The 20,735-nt window shown below is 54.6% G+C and overlaps 2 protein-coding genes across 4 annotated transcripts in view; one reads left to right on the forward strand and one right to left on the reverse strand.

The window, feature by feature from the left end:
• Positions 1–604: 604 nt before the first annotated feature.
• On the reverse strand, positions 605–10,202 carry CYGB (cytoglobin). Of its 3 annotated transcripts, XM_080922331.1 has the most exons (5): positions 9,715–10,202; positions 4,757–4,988; positions 4,266–4,429; positions 3,143–3,236; positions 605–2,033 (listed from the first exon to the last, which is right to left on the reverse strand). In XM_080922331.1, exons 1-4 carry the CDS (start codon positions 9,855–9,857, stop codon positions 3,161–3,163), a joined length of 615 nt encoding a protein of 204 aa, XP_080778457.1. In that variant the 5' UTR covers positions 9,858–10,202; the 3' UTR covers positions 605–2,033; positions 3,143–3,160. The 3 variants fall into 3 exon arrangements, with proteins under 3 accessions (XP_080778457.1, XP_080778459.1, XP_080778458.1); XM_080922333.1 differs by lacking the exon at positions 3,143–3,236 and having other exon boundaries at positions 4,255–4,429; positions 9,715–10,198; XM_080922332.1 differs by lacking the exon at positions 3,143–3,236 and having other exon boundaries at positions 9,715–10,197.
• A 2,497-nt stretch (positions 10,203–12,699) lies between these two features.
• The window catches only part of PRCD (photoreceptor disc component), a gene marked incomplete at its 5' end in the record, with an annotated part of 8,706 nt that continues 670 nt past the window's right edge, over positions 12,700–20,735 (forward strand). The window contains 4 exons of the mRNA XM_080923096.1: positions 12,700–12,770; positions 13,002–13,070; positions 14,610–14,683; positions 15,007–15,084. Coding sequence (XP_080779222.1) covers positions 12,700–12,770; positions 13,002–13,070; positions 14,610–14,631 — 162 coding nt within the window. The 3' untranslated portion in view covers positions 14,632–14,683; positions 15,007–15,084. The remainder of the gene's footprint in view (positions 12,771–13,001; positions 13,071–14,609; positions 14,684–15,006; positions 15,085–20,735) is intronic.

Here is a 20,735-nt window from a genome sequence, read left to right on the forward strand (position 1 = left end):
ATGCTCGGATGACAGGTGTGAGCCACCAAGCCCAGCTCTGACAGCTCTCCCTTCATTCCGCACTGACCCTGCCCTTGACAGATTTACCAGACAAAATCCAAAAGGCACTGGCTTTTTTTTTTTTTCTCCAGTGATGTCGCTGGAGATTAAACCTGGGGCCTGGGTATTGCTGGGCCAATGTTCTGCACTGAGCAGGATCCTCGGCCTTCTTTATATTTTATTTTGAGACGACGACTTATTAAGTTGCCCAGGCTGGCTTTAAGCTTGTGGCCTCCCCACTCCCCAGTCCCACCCCCATGCCTCAACCTCCTGAGAGAGCTCTAAACCACCAGGTAGACCTAGCTTCTCTGAAGTTTTAATAAGACAGACCCAACCCTTGCTCGTACAAAATCCAGCTCTGGCTTTTCTTTTTAGTCTTTGAGCAGTCGGCAGCCCAATCCAGAGAATGTTCCAGGATCAGCTAGGGCCAGCCCAAGGGGAGGGGTTCCCCCTGGATGGAACCGTTTTCAATAAAACAGCCCTTAGGTAGAGCTGCTGAGGCGGAGGTGGGAGGGGTGGGGGGGTGAAGGCAGGTCGAGGAGGAAAAGATGGAGCAGAGGCCAGATACAGGAAGAACAGACCTGTTTAATGACACAGCTGGGTCTAGTTACAAACATCAGAAACTACAAAAAGGCAGTTACAGGAAGGCTGCGTGAGAGTGGGACCGGAGGGGATGCAGGCACGGTAGCCACAGCAGTAAGACATCCTCCAGGACAGTACACGTGACCAAGGGGTACACACAGGGTCCCCAGCAATGTTAAGGAGACTAGGTGGAGAGGGTGAGCAGGTGGCCCCGGGAGGAGGGCAGGAGCGAGAGACCCTGGCCTCTCTGCTGAGCGTGTGAGTACGCCCCTGGTCCCGTGGCCTGGCTGCTGTCTGTGAGCGGGTGAGACTAACATTCTAGAACTCCTCACTGAAGCTGCCTCTCACCCCCAACCCCCATACACTGGACACATACATACACTGGCCAACACCCCACTGGGAACTCCTGAACTCTTAGTGCCACCCCCACCCCCGCAACCCTGCCCTTGCCCCTTTGCAGGGTAAGTCAGTCAGGCAAACCCTTGGGGAGGGGAGGGGAGCCAGTATCTTCATGTTTTGTTTTGTTTGACACAGGGTCTCCCTGGGCAGCCCCTGCTAGCCTGAAACTCACCACCACGGAGACCAGGGGTAGACTACCTGACCTCAGACTTGCAATGATTGTCCTTCCTCTGCCTCCCAAGCTCTGGGATTACAGATGTGTGCCACCACACCTGGAAAACCTGGTGTTCTCTTTTTATTGTGGGGGGGACAAAAATACAGGGTGCTGAGCTGTGGGGGCAAGCTGAGTCACCCCAACTCTCCCACCTGGCCCCATCCTCTTGTGCTGTTGTAAGCTTCCTCTCTGCTCCCGGTAGAGCTGCCCAGAAGTATGACCAGGACTCTTCTGGTCTCCCACAGCTGGGTAAGACCTAGGCTTCTGGGCCTGCAGGTGCACGCGATAGATATGTGTGTGTGTGCGCGTGTGTATATATTTATATATAGATCGTATATAGGATATATCTGTGTATATGGTAGATATGTGTGCGTGATGCTCTAGAGATGACGAGGAGAACCTGCATGCTGGCAGAGTGAAGCAGGGTTAGTTCCTTTCTGAAGTGACTTCAATAGGCTTGTCCTTGCTTCCCACCGGCCACTTGCCAGGTCCCTCTCTAACAGTCAGTAGGAAAGCTAAGAAGAGTGTGTGCCCTCCGCTGTGAGGCAGAAGGAGCCCCTCTGCTAAATTCAGCATCCAGGTAGCCAGCCCCACCTCCCAGTAGCCTGGGGGGACCACAGCCATGATGAAGGCCTCCTTTCGGGAAAAGTCCAGTCAGGGATTCCTCCAGCTTCCTTGGCACCCAGAAATGGAAGGTCAAGGAGTGTCTTCAGAAGTCATCCTTCTGCCCAAGTGCTGCCAGGGAGGGGGAAGCTGGGAGGGGTCCTATGGCCCTGAAGAGGGCAGCGTGGCTGGTGGGCTGTGGATGAGATGAAGGGAACAGGTTACAGGAGTCCGTGGGGCAAAGTGGATGGGACACCTGGGGTGCTGGAGAAATGACTTGGGGGTCACGGGATGGGACACTTTCTGCTGAGAGACCCAACACCGCTGTACAAGCCCCCATTACAACCAACCCCCACTGTGCTACCTCAAGCTACTTGGGTGGCCCACAAGGGGTCTGGATCTTTCCCTCTAAAAGGTGGCTGGCTTCGGATGTGCTTGCGCATTGAGAACAGAAGCATTTCACACACTCTAAGACACCACAGGACCAGCCTGAACTTGTTTTCTGAGCTGGAAATTGAGGATGTGCTGCTTGGCCTAGCAGAGCGAGCGCTCCCTGACTTCTGTATAACAGTGTCTCCAACCATGAAACTCCTTTTAGCTCAGTGGCCGCCACACGTCCCTGCCCCAGCACCCCTCCACCCACACAGAGTCACACACCCGAGAAGCAGAGACAGATCAATAAACAGTGATGTCTGGCTCACTATGTTTCCCTGATAACAGAAGTTGGACAGGGCCCTTCTAAAAGTTGGCCTTGAGACGTCACCCCACCCTGTGAGGCAAGGAGATCCTGGCAGTAGTACGTCTCACACGCCCTGGCCCATGCTCGGGCCCCCAGGATCCAAAGATGGGGATAAAGGGAGGAGAGGATAACCCCAATGTAACAGCTAGGGAAGCCCAGTGTGGGTGCTCAGGCCAGGGGGAGAGGTGGCTAGGCCCTGGGGTGTCTGGTGCCTCATCATCTACCCCGATTCAGCTCAGGGGACCTAAGGGGGGGGGGACAGATGTTTGGGCTTTGGCTAGAACTAAGTCCCTGGAGTCCAGCTGGGGCAGGAGCCGGAGGGAGGGCTCAGGCCATGTGTTTCTGATTCACTGGGGCTGGCTGGCCAGCTCTTCCCCACAGTCCCTCTAGGCCCTGTAAAAAGCTCTTTTCTCCAAAAGCAGGAAGTCTTGTGTCCTGGCTGTAAACAAACTCATCTCAGGCAGCAGAGCCTGCATGAGTTGGGAAGGGGGGAGGTGAGCCCCTCTGACATTTCCCCTTCCAGTCTACTCCCTGGTCCCCTCTCAGTGGCAGATGGAGGTAATAACCTCAGTTTTCCAGCCTGGTCAGTGCCCTCCTCTGGCAGGTAAAACTCCGGGGTCCGGGGCTGGCTGGGTCCAGCTGTACACATCTGGAGTTGACCTGCCAGCAAAGAGCAGTTCCTGAGAACTCTGCTCTCCTGGGAAGCTGATGGCGGAGGGGGGAGAACAAGTGGACTGGTTGGTCAGTGGCAGGAAGGGCTGCAGGCCTGGGGCCTCTCCCTGCCCTTGGGGACCTCCTCTGCAGAGTTGGGTGGGGAGGCCTGTAAACAGGAGGTGGTGCGGGGGGCCCTTGGAAGAGCCCGAGGAGATGTTGCCTTTTCCGTGGGAAACTGCTGCGAATATTTCTCTACAACACGTGTCCCAAGCCGCTGGCTGACCCCTGGTTCCTGTTCCCGCCTCCGCTCTCCTCCTTCCTCCTTCAGCCCTGCTTCTGCCCTTCCATTCAGCTCCCAGAGTCAGCTCCCTCTTGGAGGTCTAAGGGGGTCTGAGTGTTCCCAGCCGCCACATCCGAAGGCCAGCCAGCAGGCGTCACTAAGTCCCGGCCACCCTGTTAGAACCTAGAAGTGGGAGCTGTCCTCCAGTCAGATTAGAAGTAAATATCCCCTAGTTTTGTCCATGTGAGTGACACCCATGTAGGTCCCTTGTGGGCCTGGGCATGTGTATATCTCCTCGTGACCTTCCTGGCTCCGGCTCTGCAGAGGCAGACGGTGGATGAAACTACTGATCACTCTGAATAGGGAGCAGGCCGAAAGGACTGGTACCAGGGAGGAAGGGCGGCGTTGGCCCACCCTGCTCTGAGCCTGAGGAGTCATCACCCTGCCAGGAGATCATCATAACCTTGGGTGATCTGAGCCCTCCCTGCTCCAGACAAGGAGAAGCACAGCCCAGATAAATCTCCTTGGAGTTCACAGCTCTGTGTAGCCAAGAGTAGGGGCTGGACAAGAGCTGGCCTACAGTGAGAAGGGCTCTGTCGCACAGACCCTCTGCCTTCTGCCTGCTTCGAAATCTGTCTGCATGCCTGAAGGATTCCTGCCACAGCAGTCCTTGGTCCCAGGAGAGATGGGAAGCCCAGGGGACAAGAGAGGACACCGCAGGGAGGCTGCCCAGCCCACCCTTACCCCCTCCTCACGTGGTGGTGTTGGGGACCTGCTGTACCCAGCCCACTTCCTTGTAGGCCGCCGTCACATGACTGTAGATGAGACCACGCAGCTTGGCCCAGGCTTTCTGCGTCTCTGCAGGGAAGTCATTGGCAAACTCCTCAGCGATCACCTCCAGAATGACCCCAGAGAGAATCTGGGGGCAAAGGAGGAAAAGTGGAGTAAGGGCCTGGGCACCCCGCCTCCCACTTTCAACAGGATCGCTGCTAGGGCCATGTGTGACACAAACTAACAGCCTAGTGGTTTGCTGGAGGCAGTGCTCTCAGTTCAAGGACTGCACTGGACTGGCCCCACCTCTCCTAAAGAGCTGCCCTTCTGGCCACAGCCTGTCCAGGAGAACAGGCTAACAGCAGGGCGGTGGCCATCTCTGCTATGCCCCGAGCCCTCCCTGAAACACAGGAAGGGGGCTATGGCCCAGTGGCTTGTGGGCTCTGGAAAAGAGCAAGGAGAAGGACGGACATACCTTGAAGTACATAGGTTCCACCTTGTGCTTGAGGGCGTGGGCCTTGCCAACCAGGGCGAGCACAGAGGAAACCTTGTCTGGGTCATGCAGGTTCTCCACCACGGTGTTGAGGGCGCCCATGACCCGGCAGGCATGCTTTCGAAGCTGGGGACTCCTCTCCATCTCCAAGGGATCCTCCATGTGTCTGAACTGGCTGAAGTACTGCTTCGCTGACGGGAAGTTCACAAAGAACCTGCCGAGAGGAAGGGGGTGGGCGCTGAAGCAGGGGGCTGCCTCCAAGTCCCTCTGGAGTGGTCAAGATGGAGGCAGGCGAGAAGTAGTTATGTTCCCACACCAGTCAGGAAAGCTTCTTACTCTCATACAGAAATGTCCTTCCTGCCACAGGCTTTCCCTCTGGCCAGGTCCTGCTGGAACCACCTACTGGGCCTGTTCTGGCTGGCAGCCTCTTGTGCCAGACCACTGTCTGCCTTGCCTCTGTGTGCTTCCTGAGCCTACACCCCACTGAGACCTGCTCTCATCACTGACACAGAGATTCTAGAATCATAGGGCAATTGTAATTTTTAATTATAGACTCATTGTGTTGCCCAGGTTGGCCCTGAACTCCTGGGCTCCAGGAACCCTGCCTCGGCCTCCCAAGTATGTACCGCTGAACATTCCTTCTCCTCTTCCTCTTCTTCTCTGAGAGAAGATCTTGCCAAGTACCCAAGGGCTAGCCTAGATCTCTGTGTAGACCAGGCTGGCTTAGAAACTTGCAACTTAGAACACTCCTACTCCCCCTGCCTCCTGAATGCTGGGGTTATAGGCATGGGGTACCATGCTCCCTCTCTCCCATACCCAGCTTTTTATTTAGCTTTTCCTCAGTATTGGGCTTTGAAACTGGGGCCTGGCGGTTCCTAGGCAAGCCTCAGATTCCTTATCTGTGAAATGGGTGTTCCTATCCTACAAGGGCCGAGAATCTCAGGAGAAGACGTATGCCATCAGCACGGGGGTCCACAACACCTGAGGCTCGGTCAACACAGCATCCTTAGAAGGCAGCATCTCTGGTCACAAGAAGCCCCTCCTTGTGACCAGAGAGAGGCTGGGGGTGACTGTCTGTGCTTATGTAGCCAACAAAGAGCCGGAAAGAGAAGCCCTTCTCTTCCCACTGACTGGTTGATCTAATTTAAACAGCTGATTTTTTTTCTTTGTGGGTGGTTTGTAATTACTTATCTGGGAAGTCTTAAACTCACATCATTCTTTGCCTCTGCTTCTCAAATGGTGGGACTAAAGTTTTGCACCACCACACCACTCCCCCCAACCCCCCAAAAAAATCCCTTGAAGGGCAATTTAGCTTTTCCTAATAGTGGCCCTTCCCTTCTCTGCTTTATCTGTTTAATTTCCCCACTCTCCTTTTATTACATCACTCTGTCTCAGAAACATGCCTTGGCTAGACTTTTTATGCACCGCCTCTACCCACTTCCCTAGCGCCGTGTCTATACTGCCTTTGCCCAGAGTCCTCTCTGCCCCAGCCCAACTTAGCATTGCCGGCCTTTCTTCCCATGATGCAGTGGGATGCCTGGGACATGCCAGACCCGCTCCTTTCTGGCTATCCAGGGCGGCTACCCTCCCAGTCCGTTGGACCAGACACCAAACCGTAGGCAGAGGCAGGGTCTCACAAACGCTCCGATCCATTGCCCCGGCCTAGGGCTCTCCTATCTGGGATTTAGTGAGGGTTCTTCAGAAAGCGTATGAAGTGTCCTGACCTGTGTCACTGGGTGTCATCATCCCCTGAGGCATTAGAGGAGCTCACAGCTTGTGGCTCAGGCCTGAGAGTCTGATGTGAGGGACACAAAGAATATCAGGATGGCCAGCCCTTTCTGTGGCCACCGCTGATTTTTCTCAGGAAGGTTCGGACAATGACCGGGGCATTGTCCACATGATGAGGGACAGGGACCCACTTGGATGCTGACTATGACCTTGGACACTTTATGAGCCCTCCTCCTGTCTGTGGAAAGTTTGAGAGAAGCCTTACTGCTGGCTTCTTCAGAGGTGCGTGGGTGTGCGCCAAGGTGGCAGTGGGCCCGAAAACACACAGGGCTTCTCCCGAAGCTCGGTAATGAGGGACAAAGATGCCTCAGGGGCCAGGAAGACAAGCCAATGTGTACAGCCAGTCAGAGTGCAAACCTGGCAACTAAGTTTGATCCCCGGGTTGTATAAAACCCAAAACGCAGGGTGCTATGGTACATGGGTAAGCCCAGAACTCCTTGGCAGTGAGACAGCATCCCCAGGAAACAGCGCAGTGGCGGAAACAGGGGAGACTCTTCCTCAACAAGGTGGAAAGGGAGAACTGGCTCCGGACTGATGGCCTCCGACCTCCACATGAATGCCATGACAGTGACAGAGAAACGTGCCCCCACCCCTACACAAAATAACCAGCGTCTCAGGCTTCAGGGTTTTCCCAACTGCAATAAAAAATAATGAATTTTATTTTGGCCTGGTATGTTGCCATCTACAAGGCATCTATCTGTAAGAGATTCAACCACAATTCAGCCACAGCCTAGAAGCTGTTGTATCCTTTCCCGGGAGGGCATCCCGGGGAACAATCACTGAGCATTTACTATCTGGCATTGCTTTGCTCCCCGTCTTGTGGATCAGGAAACTGGCTGGTCCCCAAGGCTGCTGCCCAACAGGCAGGAACCAGTCCCGAGCACAGGTGAGTCTCTGGTCTCAACACAGCAGTACCATGTGTGGCACCGAGAGAGGAACTTCCCAGGAGCCTTGAGCTTTGCCTATCATACCCCCCCCCAACCTGTGTTTCCTCCCACCCCTCCCTGGCTGGCTCGAGCTGCTAGGGAGAAGCCTTAGCAGCCAGTCTTGGGGAGTTTCTCAGCTCTCAAAGGCATCTGGGCTTCCAAGAGCCTGAAATAGGCCCATCTGTGTGTGAGGGGAGATGTGTCAGCGTTACAACCAGCGGGGGGGGGGGGGGTGATGCTCCTTCCTCAGGCTTCTTTCTCTCTGATGTTCGTGGAAACATGGGGTCTGCCTCAGACCCTAAGGCAGCTACTAACTAGCTCGGCAAGCTTCTCCTCCACTACACCATATCTGCCAGGAAGGGCTGCTGGTAGCCAACCTCCTCCTTGCCCCTACACCGTAGGCAGAGTGGGTAGTGGGGACAGAAAGAGATAGTGCTTAAGAGGATCTGGTCCTGTGGGTGAGCATGCTGGGCTTGTCAACATGGCTCTGTGATCAGGATCTATGGAAGGGTCCTGTGTGAAGCTATGAGAAAGCTAAGGGGCCTTGGCCTTTTCCCTCTCCATTGGTCAGGCCTGGGGCAGACAGGAGCAGAGGAGTGGGGGGCACCCAGAGCTATGGGGAGTGGCCGATATGGTGTTGGCCCAGGTTTGTCAGCCTGGCTCTTTGGAGTTAGGTGAAGTGTGGTGTTTGGCGGCTTGGCAAGCCAGATCTGACTGCCACATCCTCAGGTTCACTGTGGGCCTTTGGGTACTATATCTATCAGTAAATATCTCTCCCAGCCAGGCCTGGTCCCTTGGGTGTCATGGGGGTTGAACCAAAGAAGAGAGGGCTCACAGGATACAGAATGAGCCCTACTCTCAGATCCTGTCCTTCTTCTGCCCCTCCCCCTCCCCCATTCCCAGAGAAGCAATTCACTGGCAAATAACAAGACCTTCACAGAACATCTCCAGCTCCTACCGGCTTTGTCTTGTTTCCGAGTGTGCCCCTGTGAGCCTAGGAGGTACCATGAGCAGCCCGCTGGGAATGCAGGACTGGTGTATCTGCATCTCTGTTCTCCACCGTGTGCTTGTGTGTGGGTGCCCACACTGCCAATCTGGGTTTCCGAGTGTCTGCAGCTTCAGGGTCCCAACGGCCCTCCATGGTTCCCGTCACCCAGGGCAGCACTGCTGGGTTAGAGAACTCTGAACTAGCCGTCCCTTCCCCCTCCCCTAACTCCTCCAAAGTGTTCTGCTCTCTTCCTCCAAATCTATTTCTGAGTTGGAATCCAGGCGTATCAGTAGGGAGCTGGGTAGGTCCCGGACTTGCAGGAGGTAGAGGCAAAGAGAGAAGAGGAACCAGAGGAGGGGTCAGGACTGGAAAACAGCTGCACCCCCCCATGTTCCACCTTACCTTTACACAAGGCTGCCCTACTGTCCTAGAGTTGATGGCCCCGGGGCTGATGTGGTGGTTCTGCCTGAACCCCTGGGCCCAGTGCACATAGGAAAGGCACAGATTTGATTTCTAACTAGAATCACTCTCTAGTTTATAGGGCTTGGGGACATTACTAGGGTGCAGTGTATACATACAGTGCCACTTGGGGGGGTCCTCAAGGATACTGGGGTCAGATGCTATACTTCTTACCTGACTGGAGGGTCCGGAGTGGGGCTGTCTCCTGAAAGCCCCCCCCCCCCCGCAGGCCATAAAAACAAAACCAAAAAACTAAACCAGGGTTACATCCGATCACACCTGCAGCTTGCCCTGGCCTCACTTTTGAGGCAGGAGCAGCCAAAAAGCTGGGCCTCTTGACCTTTACCCCCTGCTCTCTGCTGTGTTCTAAAGGGCCCAAGTTCTGTTTCCTCTTTAACCCTCCTCCTGACTGAACCTTAGTTTCTCTACCTGTCTCTAAAACCCTTTGAGGGCTGGTCGGATGCTGGAGCATGCCTTAGTTGGATCTCTAGGGTCACTCACGAGGAGGACCCTGAGGAAGACCGACTGGGATGGGTGAGTTCTGAGGCCAGGGAGACCAAGAGCTCTTCTGCATCTAGTTCCTGCTGCTGAGCCCCACTCCCCGGGCTAGGAAGGGATCAGCTAAGGTTTCCATCGCTCCGAAGCACCCTTCACCACGACCCGTCCCCAATCACTGGGGAGGTGGCGCCGGGAGCTCGCAGAGGGCCGAGCCCGCCTCTGCCGGCAGCTGCTGTCACCCTCCCCGTCCTGGGCCCCGCCAAGCCGGGAGCGACACCTACCTCACCAGGATGGCCACCCCCACGTCCTCGCAGTTGGCATACAGCCGGGCCCACGTAGCCTGAACCGCCTTCCTCTCCGCCTCGGACAGCTCCTCGTTCCTCTCCCTGCGCTCTATTTCCATGTCGCCGGGCACTTTCTCCATGAGCGGCTCCGAGCCCAGCGCAGCTTCGCTCGGCGGCGGGCGCGGGGAGTCGAGGCCGGTGCGTGCGAGGCGGGCGAGCGGGCGGGCGGGCGGGCGGGCGCGGAGTAGAGCGCCGGAGGGAGCGCGTGTGTGTGTGTGTGTGTGTGTGTGTGTGTCTGTGTCTGTGCGCGCCGGGTGTGTGTGCGCGCGGGTGTGCAGGGTATATGTGCGGGGGGGCGGGGGACTGCGAGCTGGGGGCGGGGATGTGGTCTGCTGGGGGAAAAATGTTTTTAAAAAAATGAATCCGCTCCAAAATCCCAGTCCTGTTTTGGGGAGTCAATTTTTGGCAAGGTGAAGGTTAGGCGGGATGGGGGTGTCACGGCTGGCGTCTGCCCGCCTGACTACCCATCCCTTAGCAAGGCCACCGCGGTCCCGGCTGGGAGAGGTAGGTGTGGCCAATGAGCAGAAGGGGCTGGGAGGATCAGGGGGGTCACGCGGCGCTGGGCAGCGTGGGGTGTACTGGAGTGCGCCCCGGGGTGGTGCGGACCTGAGGGTGCCGGGTCTCTGCTCTCGACGTGTGATGTCTGGACGTGTGTGTGTGTGTGTGTGTGTGTGTGTACCCTTCACGAGGTAGGGATCTGATTCAAAGTCAAACACACCCAGGCATCGCCTGCTCGCCTGCTGAGGAGGAGGAACTTGCAGACAAATCTGGGCTTCCCCTGTAGCCCCGCCACTCCAGAACCCGGAGACTGGGCCGAGGCACCGTTGTCAGACGTGGGGACCTCAAGTTCTGGCAGGTTTAGAGCGATGGGTAGTCTCTCTTCCCATCTGCTGTTCCAACTGGCTCTCTGAACTCGTGCACATGTCCAGTCTGGGGAGCCAGAGCCCCGTGCCCCACTTCCCTCCCCACCAGTGCGGGGAGCAGGAAGTAAGTAGGTAAGGACCAGACACTGGCCTTGGTGAAGTTCCACAGAGAGGCAGTCAGTCAGGTATGATGGAGATGCTCTGGGGAGTTCTGAGTAAGGCACCAGACAGTGAAGACATTTGTCACCGTCGAGGCAACTCCTTCATCTCAGTAGACTGCTCAGGGAGAGGTGACACTGGGACAGAGGGGAGGAGTGCACTCTTGAGAGACCCAGAAACCTCATCCCTGCCAGCAGTTGCTCAGATCTGGTGGCAGACAGCAGGAACCCGGAGGCTGCAGAGGGCCTGGTTCTGACACAGATAATTGGGCTGTCTCTGGTTCTCCCCAAGGCTCCCTGCTCAAGATGGGGGGGGGGGGTCGTGTTGCCCAGGAAGTGGGTTCTCCTCTTCAGCTTTGGTCCCTGTTGATTTAAAATCTTTAAATGTATTTGTTCCACAAATCTTGATGGTTTGAGTTCTGTCCCTGGGACCCACAGGGTCGAAGGAAGGTCTTGACTCCTGAAAGCTGTCCTCCCAGCTCCCCCCTCACACACACTCACAAATAATAGCAAAAAAATTTAAAATCTATAAAAAATACAATCGGACTGGAAGGTTCAGTCATGGAGGGTCAACAAGAACCTTTATAGGCCAGCAGGGCCCTCTCTGTGGGGGTGCCTGTTGGGACCCCTGAGCAGGAGGCATTACCCCCATCTTGTGTAGGGAAGGAAAACTGAAGGTCCTAACATCACCCAGCCTTGTGGTGTTTACTCCGGCTCTCCTGACCAAGACCCAAGCAGCTGCCCAGGAGGTCCAGATGGGATATGCAAAGAATATTTCTATTGATTCTCAGCTTCTCTGAGTGTCCTACCGCATAACCTAGGACTTATTGGTACTGTAGCCTAGTACATAATTGATAAGTTTGTAATTTGTATCTAAATTATATAAGGTTGTTATATAAGATAGAATTTATAGTTCTCTCTGTGTGCACACCTCGACTCTGCCTTTTACTGCAAAGGGTGTGTAAGTAGAAGAGCTCGGAGGGCACAGAGGAGGCCCGGTGCACACGCATACACACACGCACGCACATACTTGTGTGCATGTGCACACGCACGGGCATGCGCACGTCCTGCTCTCTGGTCTTCCCGGTCCCATCGTCCACTCCTTCTCTGCCATTCTCTCCTGCCTTCAGCGCCTCTGCCTCGCAGCCTCATCCCGGAAGACTGGCAAGCTTTCATGTCAGCAGCCTGGCAGAGTTGGCTGAGGGCCCGTCCTTCGCTGGCACCTGCACGTTCAGACACCTCCAGCAATAGTTCGCTCTTCTCTCCTGTATGGGAGGCTGGACTTAGGGCCTTGGAACCCCAGGCAAGTACTCTGCCACTGTGCGTTCTCCTCAGACCTCTTTGAGACACTCATTAGGTTCCCCAGGCTGGCCTCCAATGCTCTCTCTCTGTAGCTCAGCCAGGCTTTGAACTTGGGGTGCCCCTCCCCTCCAGAGTGGCTTACAGGTCTTTGTCACTGGGCCGAGGCCCCAGATCCTCTTTGAAGCTATCCTTGATGCTTGGAGTTCCCCAGGGGCTCTGCAGGTACCTTTAACACTGTATGGAAGTATCTCACTTAACTTGGTTGTGCTACCTGCCTTAAGGCCAAAGCCTGGATAGTGTCGAATGTTCTGGGTGGAACATTCTGGATAGGCGGTCAGGGTTACCTTGAGGTGTCTTGAAGGAGGCTGGCTTCCTCTGCCACTAGAGGGGAGATCTTGGGCCTGGTGAGTTTAATCTCTCCTCACAAGGTCAGGTCTGCTCACTCCACTAATCAGCTTGAGTCTCCTAATCCCTTCCCTGGAACTTGAGGAAACACAGCGGTAGCTTGGGAGAGGTGGCCCGGCCATTGCGGGCCCCTGGCCTGTGGGGTGGCCTTCTTCAGCAGAGTTGGACGCCAGTGGGGATGGGGCAGCTGAGCCATGTGCACTACCCTCTTCCTGCTCAGCTTGGCCATGTTGTGGCGCCGTAGATTTACCAACCAAGTGGAGCCGTGAGAAACTGATGGGGCTGTGGACTGGGGTTTGGGGGTGGGGTGGGGTGGGATGGCCAGGAAGAGTTACAGAGAAGCTCTGGGTGAGCAGACCTGGTCTGGGAAGGGAGTCAGAGGAGCTGGTGATGCTGGGGTGGAGCCGCCAGCACGTTAGTCCTGAGCTGCTGGGCTGTGGAAAGGGGTTGGGCTGAGCCTTGCCTTCAGGATCTCTTGCCTGCTCTTCCCTTCCAGAGAGCCCAGCAGAGTGGACGGGACAGTTGTGGGCAGCAGCTCGGACACAGACTTTCAATCTACCGGCAGGTGACAGTCAGGGGTGGGGAGAGTGGTACTAAGGAAACTCTCTCTCTCTCTCTCTCTCTCTCTCTCTCTCTCTCTCTCTCTCTCTGTGTGTGTGTGTGTGTGTGTGTGTTTGCATGCACATGGGCATGCGGGTACCGTGTTAAAGCCCTCACCACAGTCACTCCTTGGGTAGTGGGCAGGTTATGTGGGAGAGGGAGTCTTTGCTCCCCCTTTCTGGACCAGTGCTGTGTTACTTTGCTTCTGTGATGTGCGGGGCAGTCCCCAGGAGGACCTTCTGTTGAAGGAGCGGGGAGCAGAGGCAAGAGGCAGGAGCCACCCTGGGTCGATTTGCTGCTTTCTTGTCCTTGGCCCTCCTCCTCCTTCCTCTGCCACCGACGGGCTCTGCAGCTCCGTTGCCTGAACCTCCAGCAGGATTCGCTGTCCAGTCCCCAATAGAAGGCGCTGGAGGAGCATGACGTCATCGACACAGAGTGTCATTGGCTGGGCAGCCCCTGCGGGCAGGACGCTGTCTCCAGGGGCCTGGAAGTTAACTCTTCCCTAGGTTGAAGCCATGTGGCCTTTGGGGAGACAAAGTTGTGCATTCTCTTAGACTTCTCTTTCCTTGGTTTACCAGATTCTCCACTCCCGTCAAGACACTACAAAAGTGTCAAACTAGACACCATGTCCCATGGACTCCTAGCATAGGCAGTACCTCAAGATCAACTCTCACCCCTAGTGAAAACAAAAGGCAAAAAGAAAAAAAAAAATCTCCTGGGGCTCTGGAACTCAGGGCCCACAGAAGGAGGGTGTCCTTACTAATTTGGCTCAGTGAGTGTGGGTGGGTAAACACGTACCATGCTCCCTAAAGCTGGAGTTGTTGACAGAGGCTGCAAGACTGTGGAAACTTTTAACTGCTGAGCTGTGTTAGCCATAGACCCGGCTGCGTGGCCGCACTCCAGGCTGAGTACTTGCTGGGTGCTTTGTGCTTCCTTAGACCTTTCTCTTTTCTTCCTCTCTTTTTGTTTGATTATTTTTTGAAATAGGGTCTCACTATGTTGCCCCGGTTGGCCTGGCTATGTAGACCAGGCTGGCTTCAAACTCTCAAAAATCTGCCTGCCTCTGCCTCTTGTGCACTGGAATTAAAGGCATGCATTACTATTCCCAGCTCCCAAACTTTTCTTATACAGCAATTCTCAATACCTGTAGGCTTAACAGGACCTGCCAGCTTATAACTGCTTGGCAGTGACTGAGAAACAGGAAGATTTGAATGGAGGGACCATCTGATTCCCAAATATCTGTCTTGCCTACCGCCCTCCCCCCCAAATGGGCCTAGACAAAAGAGAAAAGGCCAAATCTGGGGACTATCTGGGCAGAGCTAGTCTGATGCCTTTTAACTCCTTGGCACCCAGGTACCTGGAAGAGTTAGTCAGACAACAAGGAGCAGGGTACCAACAAGAAGGAGAGCTGCCACAGGGCTGGGGTGCCACGGGGGTGAGTGTCTGGGTGTCCCCAGACATGTCAAGTTTAACCCTTCCATCTCCCACTGCTTCCTCTGTTCAGGGAGAAAGGACCTGTGAAGTAGGCCTTCACTTCTTCGGGCAACTTTGGGGACTGCAACCCATTGGCCCTGGCAGGTAAAGGCGGGACCATGAGCCCTGGAGGGCAGAAGGCTAGGGGTCCAGCTCAATGGAGCAAGAGAAGTGGTCTTCAGATCTCATGGTCACTGGTGGAGGTTCAGTGAGCTGGGTTTATGTTTGAGCTTGCTACTTATGCTTCAGGCCACAGGGCAAGCACTGGTTTGAAGAGACTTGTTGAGGGTGAGGTAGTAGCTGAGCTAAGTGCTAAGGGCAGTGCTGCAGACTTCTAAGGGAGAGGAAGTGGGATGGGCCACCCTGAAACACACATCTCACCTCTGGGCACAGGGGAGCACACTGAACTGTCTGACTTTCCCTTCTAGCTGCAGTCCTGGTTCACCTCCCAGTCCCAGGAGGATGCAGCGGCAGGAGGGAAAACAGGAGGAGCAGTCAAGAAGAAGGTAGGCTTTTCCTCCATAGTCCCCAAGTTTGCTGCTAGGCAGGCCATGACTCGGGTTCCTGAGCCAAGCTGGGCTGTCAGAAAGAACATGGGAAGTTTATACTTCTTAGATGTCCATTCCCAAGTTCCTGCTTCAAGGCACCACCAAGTAGAGGAGGCACAGAGAGGAGGCTTCTCAGAGTCCTCCAGGTTAACTGTAGAGAACCCCAGAATCTCAGGCAAGGGCCATGTGCGAGCAGAGAGAGAGAGAGAAGACTGCAGAACCAAGGGAAGGATAAATGGTCTCCTGACGTAGTCACTAAGGGTTTGTCCATTCAGTCTCCGATCCGAGCATCACCACGGGTCGCACATTCTCCGAGGCACACACGAGGGAAGGCACGGCCCACTGCCATGCTATTAAGTGAGGGATCTGAGCTGAGCCCCCTACTCAACTTTGCTGGCAAAAGGGGTCTCCATTGGCCCGGCCATCTGTCAGCTCAGGAGCTATGCCGCCAAACCCCTGTGGTCTAGGGCTGGGTCCTGTCACTCTGCGACAGTGATTGTCATTCCTGTGGCATCTGCCTCCTTTCAGTCCCTACGAACTCACCCTGTCATTGGCTGCTCTCCTGAAATTATCAGTAAGAAAGGCCAGCTGGATCTGTGGTATGTCTGCTGAAGCTGGATGGGAGCAAACAGCAGCCTGTGCTCTGAATGTGCTTTGTGTGTGTGTGTGTGTGTGTGTGTGTGTGTGTGTGTGTTTGTGTGTTGTGTTTTATGTCTATGTGTATTTGTGTGTGTGTGTTGTGTGTGTTTTATGTCTATGTGTGCGTGTGTGTATGTGTGTGCATATCTGTGTGTATGTGAGTGTGTGCATGTATGTATGTATGTGTTCGTGTATGTGTGCATGTATGTATGTACATATATGTGTGTGCATATCTGTGTGTATGTGTGTGCATGTATGCATGCAAGTTCTAAGTGGGGAGGGGCAAGTGTGAAGGGAAAAGCATGGCACTGTGTTTGTCAGTGTGCTGATTGCTCAGTAACTCCCTTGCCCCCAGCTGCTCTGCCATTTCAGTCTTTACTGTCCTGTCTGATCCTGAACAGAGATAAAAGCACATTTCCGCTCCTGCTCCCAGATCCGGGCTTTACCCAGCCAGCAGCTGCTCCCAACTGTCTGGGGACCATTCATCTTCAAAAGTGCCCCCACCCATGCATATCTCTCTTCCCCAGCCAGCTCCCCACTGCCAGCCCAGCGGTGATGCCTCTGTCTAGGCAGCCTCTGTCCTTGACTCTCAGGCGGCAGAAGACAGTTCCCTAGACAGCAGGATCACAGCGCTGTTCCACTTCAGTGGAGGGAGAGGAAGGATGAGAGACTCAGCAGCTGAGGGACCCACTGTCGGGGCGGGGTGGGGGACACAGGCAGGAGCGGGCTCAGGGATGTACACAGGCAGTTCTGTGGGAGCTGCTCAAGTAGGGCAGGAGGTGTGTGTGTGGGGTTCACACTAGAGGAAGAACCTGCCAGAGTGCCCCTGACTCAGACCATGAACCCATGGCCACCGGTCTCAGCTCCTGTCAGCCTGTTTTCTCCTGGGAGTTGTCAGTCCTGGGACTGTGAGGCTGATGCCCAGAGAGCACTGTTCCTGGGGACTCTGTCTTCTCTGACGCCAGCTTCGCATTCACTCTCTAATCTCGTCACCATGTTCCTGTCACTTCATACTTGTCTCTCTCCTCCCTGCCATTTCCAAGTTGCTCACCTCCTTCTAAAGATCCGAGAAATTGTCAGGCCAAGGTCACAGAGCGGTACCAGGGCTGGCTCCCCGCCCGCCGCCTCCACTTCTGACAGGGCAGCACCTTTCTGCCGTGGCGCTCATCTGTGAATCTCCTCTAAGGATCCACTCCAGATGAAGGGCAGGGTCAGGATGTGGAGAGGCTGGCTGGCAGTGGGAGGAGGGGGATGCGGCTCCCTGGGACCTGGCAGCTGGGGTGCCATGTGGGCTGGGAGGGAGGGGTCCTCTCCCCCAGGGAGCAGGCTGGCTTTGGTGGGAGCAGACTGTGTTTACACCTTCCCCGCACACCCTGCCCACGCTCAGCTCATTCCCAGGGCCTCTCCCATCCCGGGCTCTCTGTGCTATCTGCACATTTGCAGCTTTTGCTCAGAAAGTCCCTTTCCTCATCGGGGAGGCTCCTACTGCCCTTGTAACCTCCCTCGGCACAGAACTCCTCGACAGGAATCACCCAGTCCCCAGGTGCCCTTCCTCAGTCCAGAAGTCCTCTACAGGAGGCTCTTACTACTGAGGTACCCTTCCCTCAACCCACTAACTCCCATCAGTTAGGTCTAGGGATGATCTTTGAAGTATGGAGGCCGTGAGTTAATTCCTGGCCATGACGCCATGCTCACAGAGGCTAAGTCCTTCCCTTTCCCGTTTCCTTAGAAATGGTTGCTGAGAGGAAACAGGAGCAGGAATATTCTGGTGCTTGACAGATGAGGTGAGGTGAAGGGATGGGGTAGCTGTTGGTGCAGGGGGCTGGCTCTGAGTAATCAGGGACCTAAGAGCAAAGGGGCTGGTGGCAGGGCCCGGAACAGCTGCCAGTTCTTCCTCTGTGACCTTGGGTAGGGATATCATGTCTCTGTGCTTCTGTTTCCTAGTCTTTAAGACAGTGTGTTCTGTGAGGGAAGGTGATTGTGTAGTGCTCACGACACAATTACACGACACAACACACACTAGTGAGTGTTTCGTGTCCGCCAGTCTTTGGATGTAAGTAGTTGTACAGGTGTTGCAGCTCTCTCTCCCTCTCCTTACCCCACGCTACTCCTTCCTTTCCTCCCTCCACACACATCACAGCTGGGGGACGGACAGAGGAGGAGAGCCAGGGAGGTGGATGGAGGGAGGGCCGGGTGAAAGCACCCGTCTAGGGCCTCCCTGCGTGCAGAAGGCTGTCTCAGCCCGGACACCTTCCTGTGACAGGCTCTGCTTCCCAAGGCAGTCAGAGCTGTGGAGGACAGGAGCTGGTTGCCCTGGTGCCTCCCCGCTTGTCTGAATGCCAGTCTCTCTGCTGGTGAGAGCCTAAGTGACAGGGAAAGGGCTGCTCTGAGCTGCGGGGTGGCCAAAGGCAGCGGCCTGCACACGGGGTGCTGTTGTCTGTCGCTTCTGTGGCTGACACGCAGGACGGCTGCCGGTCTCTCCAGAGATGGCAACATGACCGGAGAACGGATGAGATGTTGTGTGTGTGTGTGTGGGGGGGGGGGGGACAAGGTAGTGTGGCTTGAGCAGCTTCTGCAGCTGCTGTGGTGTGGTTCTGTCCTGTGCCACCTGAAAAGTGCAGGTATGTCTCTGTGGGACACCCTCCCATCCCAGATGTATAGCATGTGCGTGTGAGCAGGATCCGAGCACCACCGTCCTGTGGTGAGAATGTGGCAGGGGTGCTGGCCAGCACTAGACTAAGTAAAACCCCACCCCAGGGACCGTTTGAGGCAGGCAAGGGCAGCTCTTTGCGGGGCTTTGCCGTTAGGGAGAAGCTGAGTCCTCACACTGAAGGAAAGTACTGTTTCTTTGTGAGCCAGGAAATAAGGAGACCATCAGAGTGGCTATGCTGAGGCTTACATTAACAGAATGCTAATGATGCTAATAATTCTATTATATTATACTAATATACTAATAATGGCTAACATGGACCATACTTATTACATGCCGGGCACTGTGCCCAGTGCCTTATTTATAAGCACGGTCTCATTGATGAGGCAGGAACTGCTGTTACCCTCATTTACCCAATAAGGAAAGTGAAGCTCACAGGATTTGTCCAAGGTCACAGCTGGCAGCAAAGCCAGGACCCGTGTCTGGGAATCTGGTGGCAGAGCTTATGGAGAAATTCTGGGTGTGGCCTTACCTACAGGGACACAAGGCCTGGAGCAGTGGACCCACCTGCTGTGGCTGTGCCACAGAGAATCCTGCTGTTTTCTCTTCAGGCACCTGTCAATCAAAGGCAGGCCAGGCCCTGGGATCTGAAAGGAGAGCAAAGAGAGTTGGCCTCCTTAGGATCCATCAGACAGGAAGTGGTGGCCCCTGGCAGGGATGACAGACAGCAAGGCCATCATTCCCTGTCACTGTTACCATCACTCTGTTGCCTCCTTTAGCTAGGGTCAGGACTCTGGGGAAAGGGTGACAGCCAGCAGCCCAGTGGCAGAGAGGGAGGGCTGAGGAAGGCAACTGCTTTGGTTTGTTTGCCAAGGGGGAGGGGGAGGGGCACGGACTGCAAGAAAGTGGCTTCAAGGATCCATTAACCACACTGGGACCTGAGACTTTCTCTGTGGGGTACCTCTGCTCCCTAGTGGGGGGGTTAGGACCCAGGTGTGGCTATGAAAATTCAAATAAGCCAAAAGGACTTATGGACCAGAGTCAAAGTGCCAGTCTCAGTCCTATATCAACACAAATACATACGTGTGTACTCACACACGCACGCACATGCATGCATTCACGCATGCATGCACGCACGCACGCACGCACGTAAAAAAATCCATTTAAAAACTGGAGTAGAGGACTTTTACAATGCAGGGGCAGGAGAGCTGGCTCTGCAGTTATGAGCTACTCTTCTAGGAGACTGGAGTTCTCCCCCATGGCTTCAGGGCATCTGACATCCTCTTCTGGCCTCTGGATGCTGGAGACACATACACACCCCCACCCCCACCAGAAAGAAAGATAAAATATTTCTTAAAAGAACTTTTACAAAAAAAAAAAGAAAGAAAGAAAAAGAAAGAAAGACAAGAAAGAAAAAAGAAAAGAAAGGCAAAGCTCAACTGTGGTGGTTTACCCTCAGCGTGGCAGAGGCAAGGGCATCTCTGAGGTTGAGGTCAGGACAACTAGGGCTGCACAGAGAAACCCTGTCTCGAAAACCAAAACCAGCCAATCAAAGAAGCAAACAAACAAACAAACAAAAAAACTTTAAAATTCAACAACTATTACCATTTCTTAAAGGGGAAGGGAAAGGTTTTAATAACTATTCTACCAGAAACAATATGATTATAGCCAATAAGCTCAGGTTCAGCAGTTGAGGTGCGCTATCCGCTTATGATGAGGTGAACACCATGCATCTGAAATCCTTCTCTGAAATCTCGTGGGAACTTAGTGCTGCCTGACTTATAACGTAACCCAAGAACAACAAAAAAACGTATGTCCATGGAAAGATTTCACAAAGGCGTTGCCTTTTTTCAGCATTGACTTTTGCCAATAGCAGCTCCACACTGAAAATAACCCAGAGATCGATCAGCAGGCATCTGTGGGTAAACGGAGGGATGTGTGCTCAGTGGAATAACACTCAAAACAAAGCCGAAAGGAGCTATTTACCTCACGGCAGCGCAGGAGGACCAGGAAAGCACACACAGAGGAGGAGCGCATCCGCGGTCACGGTCACGTGTAGGAAATGCTAGGGCCAGACCAGAGCCATTGGCAGGGAGAGGAAGCAGAGAGGTGCTGACCCAGGCCACAGCTGGATGTGGGGACCGAGAGTACAAAATAAGAAAGAGCCATGTGGGTGCATAGGGGAGCAAAAATGTTCTCAGTCTTGCTGGGGATTGTGCTTACAGGCATGTGCTTGCTTATTGGGCTCTGACCGTACATCGCGAATATGTTTTATTCTGTGTATCTCATACCTCAGTGAGAATGGCTTCCGTAGTTAAAA

Source organism: Micromys minutus (genome assembly GCF_963924665.1).
Source record: "Micromys minutus genome assembly, chromosome: 10".
In the NCBI taxonomy this organism is placed as follows: Eukaryota; Metazoa; Chordata; class Mammalia; order Rodentia; family Muridae; genus Micromys; species Micromys minutus.

Excerpts from the sequence above, each read along its gene's own strand:
- CYGB (XM_080922331.1), bottom strand. The coding sequence starts at position 9,857 with ATGGAGAAAGTGCCCGGCGACATGGAAATAGAGCGCAGGGAGAGGAAC. Across the intron at positions 4,989-9,714 it reads GGGGTGGCCATCCTGGTGAG|GTTCTTTGTGAACTTCCCGT; the intron begins GTAGGTGTCGCT and ends TCCTCTCGGCAG. Across the intron at positions 3,237-4,265 it reads CAGGTCCCCAACACCACCAC|GTCAACTCCAGATGTGTACA; the intron begins GTGAGGAGGGGG and ends CTTTGCTGGCAG.